At 38.1% G+C, this 19,370-nt stretch overlaps 1 protein-coding gene across 4 annotated transcripts in view; it reads right to left on the bottom strand.

Annotated features, from left to right (window-relative positions):
- Positions 1–19,370, bottom strand: part of KIF4A (kinesin family member 4A) — a 123,517-nt gene that overhangs the window by 45,848 nt on the left and 58,299 nt on the right. For 3 of the 4 annotated variants that reach the window (XR_006890378.1, XM_046673905.1, XM_046673902.1), the window contains exons 11-15: positions 13,305–13,437; positions 11,305–11,363; positions 11,083–11,188; positions 6,279–6,335; positions 4,848–5,033 (exon numbers count right to left, since the gene is read on the bottom strand). Coding sequence is in view for 3 of the 4 variants with exons in the window: in XM_046673905.1 (XP_046529861.1) it covers positions 4,848–5,033; positions 6,279–6,335; positions 11,083–11,188; positions 11,305–11,363; positions 13,305–13,437 (541 nt within the window). In the remaining variant the exon portion in view is untranslated. The remainder of the gene's footprint in view (positions 1–4,847; positions 5,034–6,278; positions 6,336–11,082; positions 11,189–11,304; positions 11,364–13,304; positions 13,438–19,370) is intronic. The other variant, XM_046673903.1, reaches the window with a different exon arrangement.

The following is a 19,370-nucleotide window of genomic DNA, read 5'->3' on the forward strand; positions in this document are numbered from 1 at the left end:
CAACTATGTAGTTGGCTGAAAAAAAAAGAGAGAGGAAGATTGGCAAGAGATGTTAGCTCAGAGAGAATCTTTCTCAGCAAAAAAAAAAAAAAAGAATTTATTTTCTCTTAACATTTAGTTTTGGGATCTCAAGCATATTTGATTCCAAGGGAAAAAAGGACAAGATATCTTACTACAGCTATAGCTATAGCTCATTACTAGCACCTCTTCATAGGGTTAGAGGTACTCTGGGGGAACATATGTACCTGTGTCTCTAGGCAAGACTACAAGAAGAGAGGAATAATTTCCCAGCCTTACCATTAATCCTCTGTTTACCCTGGAAAGGCCAAAATAGATCTGACCTAAAAAAGGCTGCGTTTTATGTCCTGTTAACATGGAGGGTTGAGCTACATATTTAACTCGCTCCCCCTGAAATTCCACTGAGATGACCTAAAAAGGTATAAATCAACAAGGATAAAGAGAGCAGTCAAGAGATAGAAACAAGCTTTTGGAAGAGGAAAATAGTTGAGTAAGTAGTCACTGACTTAGGGGAGTAGAAAAAGCTGAAATATGACTCCTATAGGACAAAAGCCAAGAAGAAACAAGCCATAGAAACAGAGAGAAGAGCAGAGGTTTCCTCTCTGGAGAGGCTGAACCTGACAGGCTGGACACAAACAGCAGACATAGCGAAAGGCAGGGATAAAGTATCATATTGCTCATAGAGGATTAAATAAAAGTCTGTATATGACTGGAGAGACTACAACTCCCTTATTTTCTCTGGGTTACTAGAAATAGGGTATACCACCACCCTACCCACACAACTTCAGGCAGGAGAATGAGTGATTTCTTTATGGGAAACTGACCAGCCCAAGAGAAAACCATGCATACAGAACTTCCTATTGGCTTTTACCACCTCACTGTTAAATATGAATGGACAGCCAAAGATCACTGGAAATTTGAGAAAAGCTCTTACATGAAAGAAAGACAAAAAAACCCCACCACACTAAAGAAGGAGATTTGAAGGAAACAGAGGAAAGGCAGGAAGAAGCAAACCTCAACAAAATTTAAATCTATCCTTAGAGAGGAGCACTGCATCCATGAAAAACAAAGAACAGGAGGCTAAAAAAGGGAACAATTAGAGGATTAAAAAATCTTAGAAATTAATAGGCAAATAAAAGAATTCACCAGAAGTAGTGGAAGGAAATCTTCCAGAAAATGGAATAAAAAGACAAAGAAATAGAAAATAGGAGGGAAGAGATAAGAAAAGCAGAGACTAAATCTAAGAGGTCCAATATCTGACTAAGAGGAGTGCAAGGAAAAATGGAGAGAGGAGACATTATTAAACAAATAATACATGAAAACTTCCCATTAAAGGAGAATACAAATTTCTAGATTGAAAGGATTCACTAAGCAGCAAGAAGAATAAATGAGAAAAGACCCATACCAAGGCACATCATTGTGAAATTAAATTACACCTGGGGACAAAGAAAAGATCCTGAGGGGCCGGCCCAGTGGCGCAGTGGTTAAGTTCCACGTCTCAGCAGCCTGGGGTTTGCCGGTTCGGATCCTGGGTGTGGACATGGCACCGCTTGGCAAAAGCCATGCTGTGGTAGGCGGCCCACATATAAAGTAGAGGAAGATGGGCTTGGATGTTAGCTCAGGGCCAGTCTTCCTCAGCAAAAAGAGGAGGATTGGCAGTAGTTAGCTCAGGGCTAATCTTCCTCAAAAAAAAAAAAAAAAGATGAAAGAAAAGAAAAGATCCTGCAAGTTTCCAGAGGGGAAAAAAATACAGATCAAATAAAAAGATTCAGGAATTACGATAGACTTCTCAACAGCAACATTGGAAATCAAAGACAATGGAGCTAAGCCTTCAAAACTCTGAAGAAAAATGACTTCCACTGTAGAATTGTAAACCCAGCCAAACTAACTGTGTATGAACAACTACAACAACAAAAAGCTATTTTCAGGCATGCAATGGTTTAAAACATTTTTCTTTCACAGAAAACTACTGGGGTTGTACTCCACCAACATAAAGGGGCATCCCAAGAATGGGGAAGACACAGAACTGGCTTCAACACAGAGACAAGAAGTGAAGCAGATTCCCAGGATGATGGTCCCGGTTAACGGCTGAGCAATGGGCCTAGAGAAAGCAAACCAGGATAGAAGATTCCAGGAGGGTTGTCTTCAAGAAAGAAATGGGTTGTTAAATTACCTGGAATGTTTGACCATATTGAGAGAAGTTTTATAATTCTGTCAAGAAGTTTGGAGATAAATTATTGACAGGTATATAGAAAACTAAGTAAATGAAAAAAAATGAGATTATTTATGGACAGCTAATCTTCAACAAAGGAGCAAAGGGCCTACACTGGAGAAAAGAAAGTCTCTTCAACAAATGGTGTTGGGAAAACTGGACAGCCACATGTAAAAGAATGAAAATTGACCATTCTTTTTCACCATTCACAAAAATAAACTCAAAATAGATCAAAGACCTAAAGATTAGGCCTGAAACAATAAATCTTCTCGAAGAGAATATAGGCAGTACCCTCTTTGACATCAGTTTCAAAAGAATCTTTTCGGACACCATAACTCCTCAGACGAGGGAAACAATACAAGGATAAACAAATGGGACTTCATCAGACTAAAGAGCCTCTTCAAGGCAAGGGAAAACAGGATTGAAACAAAAAACAACCCACTAATTGGGAAAAAATATTTACAAGTTATTTATCCAACAAAGGGTTAATCTCCATAATATATAAAGAACTCACACAGCTCAACAACAAAAAATCAAACAACCTGATCAAAAAAGGGGCAGGAGACATGAACAGACATTTCTCCAAAGAAGATAGACGGATGGCCAATAGACACATGAAAAGATACTCATCATCGCTAATCATCAGGGAAATGCAAATCAAAACTACACTAAGATGTCATCTTACACCTGGTAGAATGGCAAAAATATCCAAAACAAAAAGTGACAAAGGTTGGAGAGGTTGTGGAGAAAAAGGAACCCTCATACATTGTTGGTGGGAATGCAAACTGGTGCAGCCACTATGGAAAACAGTATGGAGATTTCTCAAAAAATTAAAAATAGAAATACCATATGACCCAGCCATCCCACTACTGGGTATCTATCCAAAGAACTTGAAATCAGCAATTCCCAAAGTCCCATGCACCTCTATGTTCATCGCAGCATTATTTACAATAGCCAAGATGTGGAAGCAACCTAAGTGCCCATCAACAGATGATTGGATAAAGAAGATGTGGTATATATATACAATGGAATATTACTCAGCCATAAAAAAGGACAAAATCGTCCCATTCACAACAACATGGATGGACCTTGAGGGTATTATGTTAGTGAAATAAGCCAGATAGAGAAAGACAAACTCTGTATGACTCCACTCATAGGTGGAAGTTAACATATAGACAAAGAGAACTGATTGGTGGTTACCAGGGGAAAGGGGGGGTGGGGGGAGGGCACAAAGGGTGAAGTGGTGCACCTACAACATGACTGACAATAACGTACAACTGAAATTTCACGAGGTTGTAAACTATCATAATCTTAATGAAAAGAAAAAAAAATGAGATTATTAACTCCAGGAAATACGAAAAGCTGTACAAGAAAGAAAATGGAATCATATTATATACCATGTGGCTCAGCTGTAAAACATATTTACATAATCATAAAAATTTAAACACTAAATATTCATTTAATTGAAATTGTGATATAACCATTTTAAAAAGATAGAGGTGAAGCAGATTGCATGAGTGGCTGTATACTAGAGCTATATTCCCATCTTTCATAGTGGGAAGTCAATTGATAATGTCTAAAATTTTTAAATTAACACAATTATACTACCAACTCTTATCTAGAAATATGGACGTAAGTGTCAGAAGAAATAGCTTAAAGAACTCAAAGTATAAGCCTAGGGAACAGGAGAGAAGGTAGTAGGGCAGGAGATTGCTTTTATTTTTCTGGGTATTATACTCTTTGACTTTTAAAAATGATATACATGCATTTGTTTGACATAAATAAAAACTAGTTTTAAAAAAGTTAAACATGACTGTGATAACAAAAAGGAAATAAAACCTCTATTGGCAACTCAGTCATTATTTTGGAAGCAACCTTTACCCCAGGGGAAAAAAGCAGTGAAAATTATTTAGTAGAAATACTTTTCTTGTTTACTCTGAAAATTTAGGGGAGTTGGTGGTAGAAAAGCATGAGTACTACAGGGATTTCTCGATACCAGTATATAGGACTTTGAGGGTGGCAGCATATAACTGGATGGGAAAACCATCCACTCTTCCCCTTACTAGCTCCGCTAACATCCCTTTGTGATGGAAGCACTGGGCTACAAGAGAAAATAATGCCTAGAGCAAGGGTAGCCTTGTGGATAACCTGAAAGCCAAAGACTTGTCTTTAAGTAAAGACCTGCTATTCACTAGCAAGGGCCACTTAGGACTACCACTAGGAAAAACAGTTTAGCCAGTTGCCAAGTCATGTGATATCTACTACAAGTCTCTTCATAATTCACCCTATAACCTAGATCATCGACTAAGAGATGTACCTTCAGAATCCCAGCATAGTTATTAGAACAAATTTCTCCACAAGCAGGGACCACATTTATTATAACAGTATCAAACTATTAAATATCTGTTGCATAAGGTAAGGTATTAGATTAAATGAAACAAAGCTACAGGTTCCCTATCCTGAATGTATCCTTTTTTAAATCAATAGTTACAACTCCAGTTGTACTAGGCATATTATAATGTCTTGTCATCACCAAAAACCGTGTGCCTGTTTTCTTCCTATACAATTAAAGAGAGATGGTATACATGAACAAATGCTGGCCTAGTAAACATTTTACCTGGTACTGGAACTGAATGGGCTGTAGTTGGCTGTCATTCTGAGTTATCTTCCTGGCTAGGGCCTCTTTCAGGGCAAGGGCTTTATTCAACTCAACCAGCTCCTTAGACATCTGAGCTTGACGTAGAGCATGCTGAGTGGTGAAAGCATCAGAAGACCTGCTGGTCTCCGGACTGGTTTCCACCTGCTGGAAAAGATTAGAATAATGATTTCTAAGAGAAACGAGCAGTTGGAGTTCCTTAGGCACTGTTTCATCAAGCCTCACAGCCACTTTACCATTACTAATAAAACTGTGGCTTCTCATATATTTACTTTAAACATCTGAAATAAATTGAGCTAGCCTATTTCCCTGCTCTACAAGAACCTTATTTCTTACATCCTTTATCTGACTCTTTTAGAGCAAACTAAGTTTCCTGCTCTTTCTTTTATTGATCTGATCAACATTTCTTACTTTTACCTCATTCTAAGGGGTCCTTAGAGGAGAGAGGGCTCTGGAAATGGCACTTTTAGGAAAGGTGGAAATGGAGAAGAGGCTTCATTTATTCGCACAGAGCTGACCTCTGGCACCTGATTTATCTCCTATCTTTCTTCTTTCAGAAAATTGAAACATAGTTTTTTTTTTTTGAGGAAGATTAGCCCTGAGCTAACACCTGCCGCCAATCCTCCTCCTTTTGCTGAGGAAGACTGGCCCTGAGCTAACATCTGTGCCCATCTTCCTCTACTTTGTATGTGGGACGCCTGCCACGGCATGGCTTGCCAAGCGGTGCCATGTCGGCACCCGGGATCCAAACTGGCGAACCCCGGGCCACGGAAGCAGAAAGTGCAAACTTAACCGCTGCGCCACGAGACCGGCAAATATTGGTATACATTTGTTTTAGGCGGAAAAAGCTGTCTCAATCAAATCATTGTTCAGCCTTTGATTTTGACCTGGCTCTATAATCTTTAGCCAACATCTAATACATTTTATCTATTGCTGCAACTTGAACACTCAAAATATTTTCCTTGGCTCTTTTAGCCCCTAACCATCCCATCCATAGAAAAGTATGTGGAGAAAAAATTCTCTTCCATTTCTTCTCTAATGCTTTTTAGACTTTGCCATAATTTCCATAATTTGTTCCCTTCCTCATTAACTTGCTAGACAGTCAATGCAGAATATTAGCATCTAATAAGAAATCAGTAAGCCAGACCACAAATATGGAAAGTGACATCCCCAAGAAGCCCTGCCACCCGTTACCAGTTATACTATTAGAGACAGAGTCTATCCAAGTTAGAGAGCTTACAAAGCTGAGATTTACACTCAAGCTTTCTGGATTTCCAAGGCATTCTATGGAGATGGTGGCAATTAGGGATTCTATTCCTCAGATGAGTGATAACTTATAGGAAACGACACAGTTAAAGCTCCTGGTTCTACACAAAGAGGCCAATTACTTACAGCTTCTGGTTCCACGGTAGTATCAATGGCTGCAGCCATGCAAGCAACAGTTTCATCCTGCAATGACAAATAATGTTTCAGTTTAGGAAAAGATTCTGAAACAAAGCTTACTAGTGGATTTTATATTGGTTAATTTTTTTCAAGTGTATACAGAGACCATTTAAGGTGCTGGACCTATTTTGTAGTCACATATACCCCAACAGCCACATGCTTCCACGTCCAACCTCTCAAGAGTCTGTCTTTATAAAGGTTGATCGTGCAGTCTTTGTAAAAAATAGGGTCATGTGGCAACTGACACATTTATTGCACCTCTCCTGCTCTGCCAGAGATCACTGGGCCAGAGTGAAACACTTAGCTCTTCCAACGGGCCAAAGTTTAACCCACTTTATAGATTCTACTCTTTCTTTTTATGTTTTACCACCAAGTCTACCTCTATAATGTGCAGATCTAGCCAGCTTTCATGAACATATCATCCTAAGAACAGACATATCAAATAAAGGCAATGCAGCAGAAAAGTGAACAGAATGAAGGGTTATTTTTTATTTTTATTTTACAGTCAGTCAAGGTAGCTAGAGCCTACTCTATAAGGAAATAAATGCCACAGTGGATACTCGAGAAAAATGTGTTCATGAAGTCAGACAAATGTATTGCAGCCTCTGTCTCTTATATACATAAGAACTGATCACATACAGCTACTCTAGGTAGTGATTACCTGAAGGGAGAGGGTAAACACTGATTCTCTTCCAGAGAATGGCAAATTCCTTTTGGGGGCATTGGAACAACAACCACCAAGAAGGGAAACCCAAAACCACTTATTAGGACTAATTTGTTTACATGCTATCATATGAGCGAGCTCTGTTGTTTCCACTGGAATTTAGGCTTTATCTGGCATTGCAACATATGGATTAACACTTCTGTTTAAGTGATTCTGCAAAGCCCTTGGAAGAAAGGATTATTTCCAGGAAGTCACATGATTAAGGAGGTCATAGGTAAAAGGGCTATTGGTTCAATAGCAAGGAAAGAATTTAGGGTTAGCAAATGGAGTCTCTGCATCGGCTGAGTGAAACATTACACCGTTGTTGAAACTTGAATCTCACTTCCTTTAAGGCAAGGAGTGAAGGGGCTCTTAGTAAGAGCAGTTTGTAAAGCATTTCCCTTCTGCCCAGAAATTCCCAACCAGTAAGACTCAAAGAGAATTCAAAGGAAGCTCCAGTGTTCCCATATCCTTTCTCATCATGATTTCTGGTCCCGGTGATTCTCCGAGGGCAGGACATACTAAATCCTTCTTAAAAAACAGAGCACTTCAATATATTATAGGTTAATGGTTAGGCTTTCCTCCCTCTCATGTTTTAAGTTTCAGTAAAAGGACTTGTTACAGGCCTATCCTAGATTAGTAGAACCTATAACACTGGCTTTTGGAGACTTTTTCTAGTACCTTCCAGAGGGTCAGGATCAAAGTAGATGGGTTAATCCTAGAAAAAGACATGTTGTTACTGTGAGTTTACCTTTTGGCTTTTGGCCCAATGAAATTTCACAATGCTACGGTTTAAGCCTTGGTGACATGTTCTATAAGAACATGGCAGGATTCTGCCTTCATAATCCTAAATGTAAATGTATAACAATAGGATTTATTTCAACCTAACAGCCTCTTTCTCCCTCATTCTAAGGCTACAACTGAAAACCTCTTTTAAGGTAAAAAGACATGATTTACTGAAGGTGATGGTCAGGGGAACAAGTCAGGGGTACACTGAGCTACATTAACCAGCAGTACCCTCCAAAATGAAGTTTGTGCTTGTAGGCTGTAGGCAATACCATTACTGGGCATGCAGAATGCTTTTTATGGAATTGGCCTTAGAGGAGGGGGTAAAAACAAAAACATTTGATTTTGTGGGAATGAAAGGACTGCATGAATTTCCTCACAGGTAACTGCAACAAAGAAGTTTTCTGGAATTATATTTTAAGGGAAGAAATGGTACAGTTTAGCCCTCAAAGCCCTGGGAGGAAGATCCAGGAACAATGGTTGCCTTCAAAACTGAAAAGGGAGTGTTCACCCATCACTTAAAATAAAAATAGTTTTAATCCAGAATGAAGGACACAAGCACTTACATTTGAAACATTTTGCTTTCACTGTAGTGAGTCTTAACAAAAGCCAGAGAATACATTGTTGTGTATTTCCAAAAAAATGTGTAGCTGGAAGGGTCTCCAAACAATAGTCACAGAGAACTCTGATTCAAGAGTCTAGCAGGAGCCCTGGGTAAAAGGGTTTACTCTGCCTAGCTGTGACAGTGGATGGAAGCCAGGGACTTTATCAGCTTGTGGCAATCTTTAGCACTCTCCTGTGCCAAGTGAATTTTAGTGGCAGACACTGATTCTACAGAGTTCCTCTGAGCCAGCCACCACTAGCAACTTCCTCTATAGGCACACCAGGCACCAGTCATATTGCCAGATTCTCACTGAGGATATGCTTTCTCTGATTTTATTAACTTTGTTCCATGGGTGTTCTTCTTCATCTTTCCCATGTGACTCAAAGTCCCAGAAATGAGGTGGTATGAAATTCTCTAAGATTGGTGTGGCGGCCATGAACAATAGTGCCCTGGATCACTCTCTTCTGATCCTATAAGCTTTGGCTGCAGTAGGGTTCTCCAGTCTAGATTATCTTAATTCCGAGGCAGTTCACACAAGGTTTTCATACATCAGATGTTTCAGCTATATTTAAGTGGAATTATAGATGGTGAAATTTAACCTTGTGATAGCCATTCTCTGGCATGCACTCGATACTTCAGCGACATTGAAGTTCTTACCATGTTCTAAACTTCCCTTTTTGCTTTTGCATATACCTGTTCCTCTATATAGATTGTCCTTTCCCCTTTGTCTATGTGGCAAACTCCTATTCATTTTTTAGGACCCAGTTTCTTCTGTGCTGCCTTCCTGAGTTTTCCAGGCAGTTAATCATTCCTTCCTTTGTGTTCCCACTGCGCTTTGCCCATATCGCTAATGTAAGAGGATTAAAATAGACGTGAGAGAGGGTCCCTAGTTTTCCTTGCCTCCTTTCCCTTTCCCCCTTCTTTGCCGTCCCTCTCACCTGTGAACTTGACCAACTGACAAACTACAAGGTTTGCAAGAACAAGTCTTGGAAATAATCAGACAACTATCAGAATGGGATTGAGCAAGAGGCATGAAAACTGGAACAGCCTCCAACCAAAAGTTTCATAGCAATTAACAACAAAAACTGCTACCTGAGCCAAACCACAAGGACACACCCCCTCCCTTCTCACCCTATAAAACTCCAATCCTGCTTCAACTTGGGAGTTACCTGGAGTTCAGGTGCTCCCTAAGTGAATCAGCTGAATAATGCCTTTAACCTCTGAGTCACTTAAATTATTTTCTTTTGATACAATACTTAGCAAGGTTACATAGCTAGTGACTAGCAGAACTGGCTTCAAACCAGGGTCTATCTGGCTCTGGAGCCCAGGTTCTCAATTAACTGTGGCCTGTTTATTATATAAATGAACTGTAATCTTGGGCTTATTGTGATAGTTTTGTACAGTTATACTTATTCTAAAACATTGCTTTCTAGTCTTTTGGGAGTTTATTCATTTAATTTCTTGGAACTGGCCATCCTAACCTTCCCTTTACAATACTGGATGGTATTTTTTTCCATTGACTCTTTAAGAGTAAAATATAGATGTGGATGATTTTGTGATAACCTTTTGACAACTCTAGACAACACTGGGCAAGACCTGGGGTGGAGAATCACTGTTTTGCTTAAATTAAAACCTCTGCCCAAGAGCTAGAAATTATCAGCAAGCATTTACATACACATGACTGCTTCAGAATAATAAACAAGAGAGTAGAGATGGAGCAAAACCAACTGTAACTCCTTAACCAACCATTACCCCTTAACATAAAATGATTTCAAGTTTTAAAAAGTATATATGCCTAAGGACTAAGATAGAGAAGGAACACCAAAAATAAAAATAAGTTTTTAGGGTGGAGGGATTGTAAGAATTTTTCTTCTGGGAAAAACAACAAATACCCCTCCTCCAAATCCACCCACAACTACTATAATAAAATAAATAAAAATGGGAACTTACAGCAGAACAATCATTCAAACTAATTCATTACTGATCATAAAAGAGAGTTATGGTGTTCCTTGGTTGCTTTAAGCCATCTGTCAAAACTCAGCTTATTTAAAATCGGGGTATTGGGCTGGCCTGGTGGCATACTGGTTAAGTTCACATGCACCACTTTGGCGGCCTGGGGTTCACTGGTTTGAATCCGGGTGCAGACCTAGCAGTGCTTATCAAGCCATGCTGTGGCAGGCGTCCCACATATAAAATAGAGGAAGATGGGCACAGATTTTAGCTCAAGGCCAATCTTCCTCAGCAAAAAAAGGAGGATTGGCAGCAGATGTTAGCTCAGGGCTAATCTTCCTCAAAAAAATAAAATAAAATAAAATAAAATTGGGGTATGGTACAAGGCCTGTTATTAAGTTAGCCTACACTGAAAGGACAACAAATCAATGACTGCTGCTCATGATACCCAGGCAATTTTGCACTGCTATGTTGCTGTTTCTAGTGTTTGATTAGAACACTGAAATATTATTGTGCTGTTGCATATGTAACCTATGTCTGTTTTGATTTAACAAATTTAATATTCAGATCCAGTGATCCATGATCTCTGTCCTCAAACAGTTCACAATCTAGTTGTTTCAGCAAAAGGCACAGAATTAGACATGTTTATATGCATCAAGAGAAACAAAGGAAAGCAATATTCCTATTTATGCTGTCCCTACTTGGCTTACCGATAGCTGAGTAATCACTTGCTGCAGGTTACGAATTATCTCTACATTTTCTTTTAATTCCTGGTCTTCTAAAGTCTCCACTAGCTTTTGAAGATCCACTTTGCAGCTGAAAATTCAAGCAAAGGAACCCAAGGGTTAATTATATATTGCAAAGGCCAGAGGGTCCATAGTTATATACTAAGGCAGTAGGGGTCACTAGCATACATCTGGTAGGAAACTTACGCTGCATGATGCCTGAGTTCTTCTAGCTTGGCGTTCATTTTTTCATTTGCTTGTTCTGTCTGCAACAAAGACCCAGGAGATCATCAGTGGCAGTGCCTGACAGCTTAACCTAATTATGCCCTCTCTCCTACTCCTATGGATTAAAACCTAGGTAGAGAGCCTGCCTCCTTTGCTCTAATAGAGGATTTAGTGGGCTTTGGTTATTTACTGAGAAATGTATTCTTTAAGAGTCATGGAAATTAGTCCTTCAGTCAACATGAGCTACTAAAAATAGCATCCAAGGAGCTGGGTCTTCTGCTTGCCATGAAGCTCAGACTATGGGATGGAGTGTGAAGCCTTAATTCCATAGAGAACTTTGCAACTGGGAGAAAAAGCAATACTTCCTGGCATGCTACTCTCCGCTGTTTGCAAAAAAACCCAGTTACTTTAAACTACCTTCTATACTATACTGTTCCCTAGCCCTGGCATAAGGGCATTTAAAACATAGAAGGGCCTCACACTGAATATGAGCTGAGAGTTTTTTCAAGTTACACTATCTGATATGGTAGGCTAGTTTTAGCAAAAGAAAGCAAGAAAAAGGATGGGGCACAAGAATGATCGCAGAGAAGAAGAAATGGCAGAGGTAGTGACATTTTGGGAAAGGTGATTAATATTTTTCGTTTTATTTCAATCACAGTATCTATAACATGCTAGATACTGCAACAGATTTGGGATGGACAGTTTATATAGGATAAAAATGTGCTTGTTATGAAGTTCTGACAGGACATCAAACAATAAGCCTATCAGGCAGCCATTGTAACAACCTTATGAAGGTCAAGTACTGTCTATTATGTCAGCTACACTCACATACATGGTGAAACACAGCTTCTAGAGTTACTTCAAAGGCATAAAATGCAGTACTGGAGACAGAAAACTATATATAAAAATCCCCTAGATCCCATTTTCATCCTTCTGCTAGCAACGGACAATACAATGGAAGTAGGATTTGGCCCCTTTAAAGAAATCTGGGAGCCGGCCCCATGGCCGAGTGGTTGAGTTCGCATGCTCTGCTTTGGCGGCCCGGGGTTTTGCCAGTTTGGATCCTGGGCACGGACATGGCACTGCTCATCAAGCCATGCTGAGGTGGTGTCCCACATAACAGAACCAGAAGGACCTACAACTAGAAGATACAACTATATACTGGGGGGCTTTGGGGAGAAGAAGAAGAAAAAAAACAAAGATTGGCAAGAGATTTTAGCTCAGGTGCCAATCTTAAACAAAAAAATAAGAAATCTTTAAGCAGCTCACCCTTCCTTGACTAGAGAGCACACTGATGCGTGAAGGTGTATAGATTACAGATGTTCAATTACATTTTGGGGGAAACAGTTCACTACTGGCGATAGTCGTGTTATCAAAGACTAAGTTGTATTTAGACTAGTTGAAAAACATTAGTGACAGAGCCAGCACTCACAGATCCAGGAGGTTACTATCAAACAGGTAGTAGAATTCAAAACTGGTGTGATCAGTTACATAGTGATCCACTCTTTGGAAATTAACCATATATAAAAGGAATTAAAATTAATTTCCCAGCCATTCTATCTCACTATGGCAGTTGTTAGGATGGGATATGAAATGTGACAATGTTAGGGGAAGGGAGATAGAGAGGAACTAAAACCTTAGTGACTTGGTATTATGGATAAAGATTAGGCAGGACTTAAGGTGACAGAGGGAGCTGGTTCTTTCCTCTCTGATATTTTAGAGCAAATATATTTTAAAATGGGATTCATGTGGACTCTTTGTGGTGAACATATGGATGTTCACTGTACAGTTCTTTTAACTTTTCTGTCTGTTTGATTATAAGCCCATGTATTTACCCTAGAGGGGCTCCACAGAGGATATAGTAACACTAATTCATTTCTTTCCACATAACTTATCTGTCATACTAAGAAGCATATTAAATATTTCAGAAACGAAAGCTAGTAAATATCCATATTGCTAGTAGTTTAGTCTTGGGGTCTCACCAAAATGATCCTCTCCAACATCTGGGCTGTCTGACCAACCGCCTCGCTCAGACCACGACTTAATTTTTCGTTCTCCTCTACCAGGGACCGATTCTTCTCCATCAGGGATTGTAGATTCTCTGATGGTTCTACACTAAAACAAAGAAAGTAACATATTAGAAAAATACTTGATTGATAACACCTATATCAAAGGTGGATAAAAATATATCCCATATGCCTTTTGAGTAGGGCGGTTGGTTTAAAATTACCCCCCAAAAGTCTGGAAAAAGTGTGTCCATTCCAATATATTCTCCCAATCAGTCAGTATATTGGATGAGTAAGAAACATATGCCTGAAATACTCTAAATTAGTGATTTGGAGAACGGTAATAATTAAAGTCAGATATGGTTGGAACAGGAATGACTAACCTCTACCCTTGGCTCTTGGTTTAGGATCTTTCTATTTGTGCCATGAAGGTAAGAAGTGAAGGCTAACTGTAGCTAAGATACATATTCTCTCCCTCTTCTTCTCTTCTTCCCACTCTCAATCCCTCATTAAAGATTAGGGAAGTAGGAAAAGAAGACATACGGAGGAGGTAAAAGTGACACTGCTTAGGGTCAAAAGTTAGCCTCATCAGCATAAGTCAATTACCTAGTTACTATAACATTTAGGGAAATAGCATTTAAGAAGTCAGAAAGTTGAAATGATGACCAGTGGCCACTAAGAGCACATTTCACAATTCTGCATAAATACATGCTCCCTTCTAAGTGCTTGCCTTGCTTGAGAATGATGACCCATAGCCTCCTGTTCATTTGTCTACCAATTTTAAATTGCTTAGAGTGGGTGGCAACAATGGTTTCCATTTCGAATAGGAGTGGAAAGGAGGGACAGAAATAGCTTGATGGAATGTATGTAGAGATAAAAACCTTTGGAATTTATGCAGATTACTTGATATCAGTTCCAAACTAATTAAGTAGACCAACAAGAAGTTAAGTTTTTGGGGTTATTTTGTAATCCACTGGGAGTAAATGTTCAAAACTGGAAAACAGGACGGGTGAAAAAAGATCAGATGTGAAGATTTGATCTGAAGGATACTGAAAGGAAAAATGAATAGCTGTCAAGGCTATAATAAAGAGAAAAAAAGGACAAGGAACAGCTGTTCTCAATCTCAATAAAGGATAGAAAAGGGTTTCAGGAATAGATGCCCTCTCATCCAGCTTAAGACCTCCACGAATTCTTACAGAAGACCTTAGCATGCTCTTTATCAAAAAGTTAATAGCAGGACCATACCATAAGGTCTCATATTACACTCTTGAGAATTTATTAAGACTCTTATGAAGGAATGTTCATTTAAAATGTGGATTATAAAAATGAACTATCAGTAAATTTAGTGTTAATTTACATTGCTCTGATATTTCCTTATTTTCTCATTGTAATTAAACTGAAAACTTCCATGCATCGTTCGTGTAAGTTGTTAAGGTCCAAAGTAATGATACTTTTAACTCAATAGCTTTTTTCCCCCTAAAAATGTCCAAGGTTTCTCTAAATGGAGGATAATATAACAGAAAACCAATGTTTCCTCTTTCACATGCTATTTAATTGCCAATGCCAGAAATTCAAGTTAGCTGAGCATGTGGAAATTGACAAACACTTGCAGAAAATCAGTACAAAAGCTTCAATGACACACATTCAAAAAGAAAAAAATATAATCCAAGGACAAAAAGCAAAAAAAAAAAAAACCCAACATGTATATAAACTGTACATTTTGTAAAAAACTTAGCGAAATGTCTCTAAAAATATAAGTACATATTTTTAAGAAAAGAAGTAGCATCTTTATTTCTCTGTAAAACATTGAACAATTGAGTTCAACTGTTTGATTCATTAACGGTTTCTAAGACTCTATTACTTTTGTAGCTGAAACGATATCCTATAATATATTCTAGGTAGTTGGAAGTCTGAAATGGTTTTCATTAGTCTTGTCTTACATGAAACAGGACTGTGCTAAATTGAAAGGAAAGGAAAATGGACAAATTGCTTCTAAACTGGGTATACTAGAATAGGTCCTTAAGAGACTCCAGCTTTCCTTAGTTTCTTTATCCAACACTCTTAAAATATTATTAGAAAACCGAGATTAAATTACCCAAAGGGAGAGAATTACAAAGAGAGGTTGGCCATCTCTGGGTGATGAAATTATGGCAATTTTAATATTTATTCTTTATACTGTTCTAAGTGTCCTACAAGAAGCAATGTATCACTTTTATAATCAGAAAAAAATGATTGAGTTATTAAAAATAAGGATGTTAAAAGAAAATAGGCTCACATCATACATAAGAATAAACTCCAAAAGGAAAAATGAAATGTAAAAAATAAAACTGACCTCAATACTAGAAGAAAACATGGATGAATTCCTCTTTAACCTTGGTGTAGGGAAAGGCTTTCTAACTATGAACCAAAATCCAGAAGCATGGGGAGAATGTAAACAGTGTAGCCACTTTGGAAAACAGTTTGGCAGTTTCTTAAAAAGTTAAACATATGATCCAGCAATTCCACTGCTAGGTATCTACCCAATAAAAAACATATGTCCATACAAAAATTTGCAAGTGAATGTTCATAGCAGCATAATTCAGAATAGCCCAAAAGTTTAAACAACCCAAAAGTCTATCAACTGGTAAATGGATAGACAAAATGTGGTATATACAGACAATGGAATACTATTCAGCAATACGAAGGAATGAAGTATTGATACATGCTATAACATGAATGAGTCTCAAAAACATTATAGGTGAGAGAAGCCAGACAAAAAGTCCACATACTGCATGATTCCACATATATGATATGTCCACAGTAGGCAAACCTATAGAGACAGAAAGTAGCTTAATGGCTGCCTAGGGCTGGGAGTGGGAATAGGAGTGACTGCAAATGGGTAGGAGGGATCTTTTTGGGGTGACGGAAATGTTCTAAAATTGGATTGTAGTGATAGTTGTATAACTCTGTAAATTTACTAAAACTCATTGAATTGTACACTTAAAATGAGTGAATTTTATGGTATGTAAATTATATCCCAATAAAGCTGCTAAAAAATCCAGAGGCAATTAAAAAACAATTGATAAACTTTCTACTATATAAAAATTAAAGTTTTTCCATGACAAAAAGAACACCATGAACAAAGTAAAAGAGAACAAACTAGAAAAAAATATTTGTAACACACACTACTTACAAAGGACTAATATCACTAATATATAAAGAACTCTTAAAAACAAGGGCTCAAATTAGGGTAGCTATTACAAAAAAACAAAACAGAAAATAAGCGTTGACAAGGATGGAGAAGTCAAAACCCTTGTGCACTGCTGGTAGGAATATAAAATGGTGCAACCACTATGGAAAACAGTATGGTGATTCAATTAAAAAATTAAAAATAGAGTAACTATATGATCCAGCTATTTCACTTCTGGGTATATACCCAAAGGAATTGAAACCAGGATCTCAAAGAGATATTTGCACACTCTTGTTCATAGCAGCATTATTTACAATAGCTAAAAGGAAGAAGCAACCCATATCCATTGACAGATGAATGGATACACAACATGTGGAATATTATTCAGCCTTTAAAAGGAAGGAAATTCTGACACATGCTACAACATGGATGAAACTTGAAGACACTAGGCTAAGTGAAACAAGACAGTCACAAAGGACAAATATTGTATGATTGCACACATATGAGGTACTTAGAGTAATCCAATGAAATGAAAGTAGAATGGTAGTTGCCAAGGGTTGGGGGAGGGGAAGTGGGGAGTTATTGTTTAGTGGGTACAGAGTTTCAGTTTTGCAAGAAGAAAAAAGTTTTGGGGATGGATGGTGGTGATGGTTACACAACACTGTGAATATACTTAATGCCACTGAATTGTATACTTAAAAATGGCTAAAATGGTAAATTTTACATTATGTAAATTTTACCACAATTTTTTTAAAAAGGGCCAAAATATCAAAAACTCTGATAGAAAAAATGGGACACATGAACAGACAATTCACCAGAAAAAGAGATAACAGTGGCCCTGAAACATGTGAAAAAATGTTCAAACCCACTCATAATTAAAGAAATACAAATTAAAACAACACTGAGTCTTTCTTACCTATCAGATTGGCAAAAACGGAAAAAGTCTGACAACACGTTGTATTGGCAAGGCTGTAGGGAAACAAGCACTCTCACATTGCTGTTAGGAATGCAAATTGGTATAACCCTTCTGGAGGGGAATATGGCAATACTGAACAAAACCACACATGTACTTACCTTTTGCCCTAGCAATCCCATTTCCAGAAATCTACCCTGAAGATAAATCACTAATAATATGAAAATATACACACACAAGGTTATTCATTGCAGCATATTTTTTCTTTTTCTTTTTTTTTTTTTTTTTAAAGATTTTATTTTTTTCCTTTTTCTCCCCAAAGCCCCCCGGTACATAGTTGTATATTCTTCGTTGTGGGTCCTTCTAGCTGTGGCATGTGGGACGCTGCCTCAGCATGGTTTGATGAGCAGTGCCATGTCTGTGCCCAGGATTCGAACCAATGAAACACTGGGCCGCCTGCAGCGGAGTGCGTGAACTTAACCAGTCGGCCACAGGGCCAGCCCCTCATTGCAGCATATTTTTAAATTGCAAAATACTGAAAACTACCTAAATGCTCACACATAGGAGAGAGGTTGACTTAGTACGCATGGCACATGTACATAATAAGAGTACCATGCAGCCATAAAAAAGAATGAGGAAGACTTCTATGAACTGTTAAGAAATGATTTCCAGGAAATACTGAAAAAGGCAAAGCCACAAAGAGTTATCTATAGAATACTACCATTCATATGAGAAAAAGGGGATATGAAAAAGTACACAAGTATCTGCTCACTTGTACAAAAGAAATACAGGAAGGCTAAACCAGAAACTAAAGAGATTGGTTAAATACAGGGGCAGGGAGACTAGTGGTGGAAAAGAGGTGGAAATAAGGGTGGAATGGGAACAGGGTAGCAGGGACAAAGAAGGAATGAAACTTCTCTGAGTATACGTATTTTTTCCTTTTTAAAAGTGTTGTGGTAAAAAACATATAACATAAAATTTACCATCTTAACCATTTTTAAGGGTCCAGTTCAGTAGTGTTAAGTATATTCATATTGTTGTGCAATGGGTCCCTAGAACTTTTTCATCTTGCAAAACTAAAATTCCATACACGTTAAATAACAACTCCCATTCCATCCACCAACCCTGGTCTATTAAAGTTTTCTGCCATTGCACTTACTTATAGAATGTTCTTTACCTTCACCTATACGGACATAGACCTTCACCTATATTTTCTTCTAGTTCTCTTGTGGGTTTTTTTCTTTTTTTTAAATTGTGGTAAAAAACACATAACGTAAAACTTACCATTTTAACCATTTCTAAGTACACAGTTGAGTAGCATTAAGTATATGTACATTGCTGTGAAACAGATCTCCAGAACTTTTTCATCTTGCAAAACTGAAACTATATAGCCATTAAATAACAACTTGCTTTTTGCCCCTCCCCTCAGGCCTTAGTTACCACCATTCTACTTTCTGTTTCTACAAACTTGACTACTTTATTAGATACCTCGCATAAGTGGAATCATATAATATTTGTCTTTTTGTGACTGGCTTATTTCACTTAGCACAATGTCCTCAAGTTTCATTCATGTTGTAACATGTGATAGGATTTCCTTCCTTTTTAAGGCTGAATACCACTCCATTGTAGATATATACCACATTTTGTTTATCCCTTCATCCACTGATGGACATTTGTGTTGCTTCCACCTCCTGGCTATTGTGAGTAGTGCTGTTATGAACCTGGGTGTGCAAATACCTCTTCAAGACCCTGCTTTCAGTTCTTTTGGACATATACCCAGAAGTGGGATTGCTGGATCATATGGTACTCCCATTTTTAATTTTTTGAGGAACTTCCATCCTGTTTTCTACAGCAGTTACACCATTTTACAATCCCTCTAACTATGCACAAAGGTTCTAATTTCTCCACAACCTCCTCACATCATTGCCAACATTTGCTATTTTCTGTTTTGATAGCCATC

This window comes from Equus quagga, chromosome 10 (assembly GCF_021613505.1).
Source record: "Equus quagga isolate Etosha38 chromosome 10, UCLA_HA_Equagga_1.0, whole genome shotgun sequence".
Lineage (NCBI taxonomy): Eukaryota > Metazoa > Chordata > Mammalia > Perissodactyla > Equidae > Equus > Equus quagga.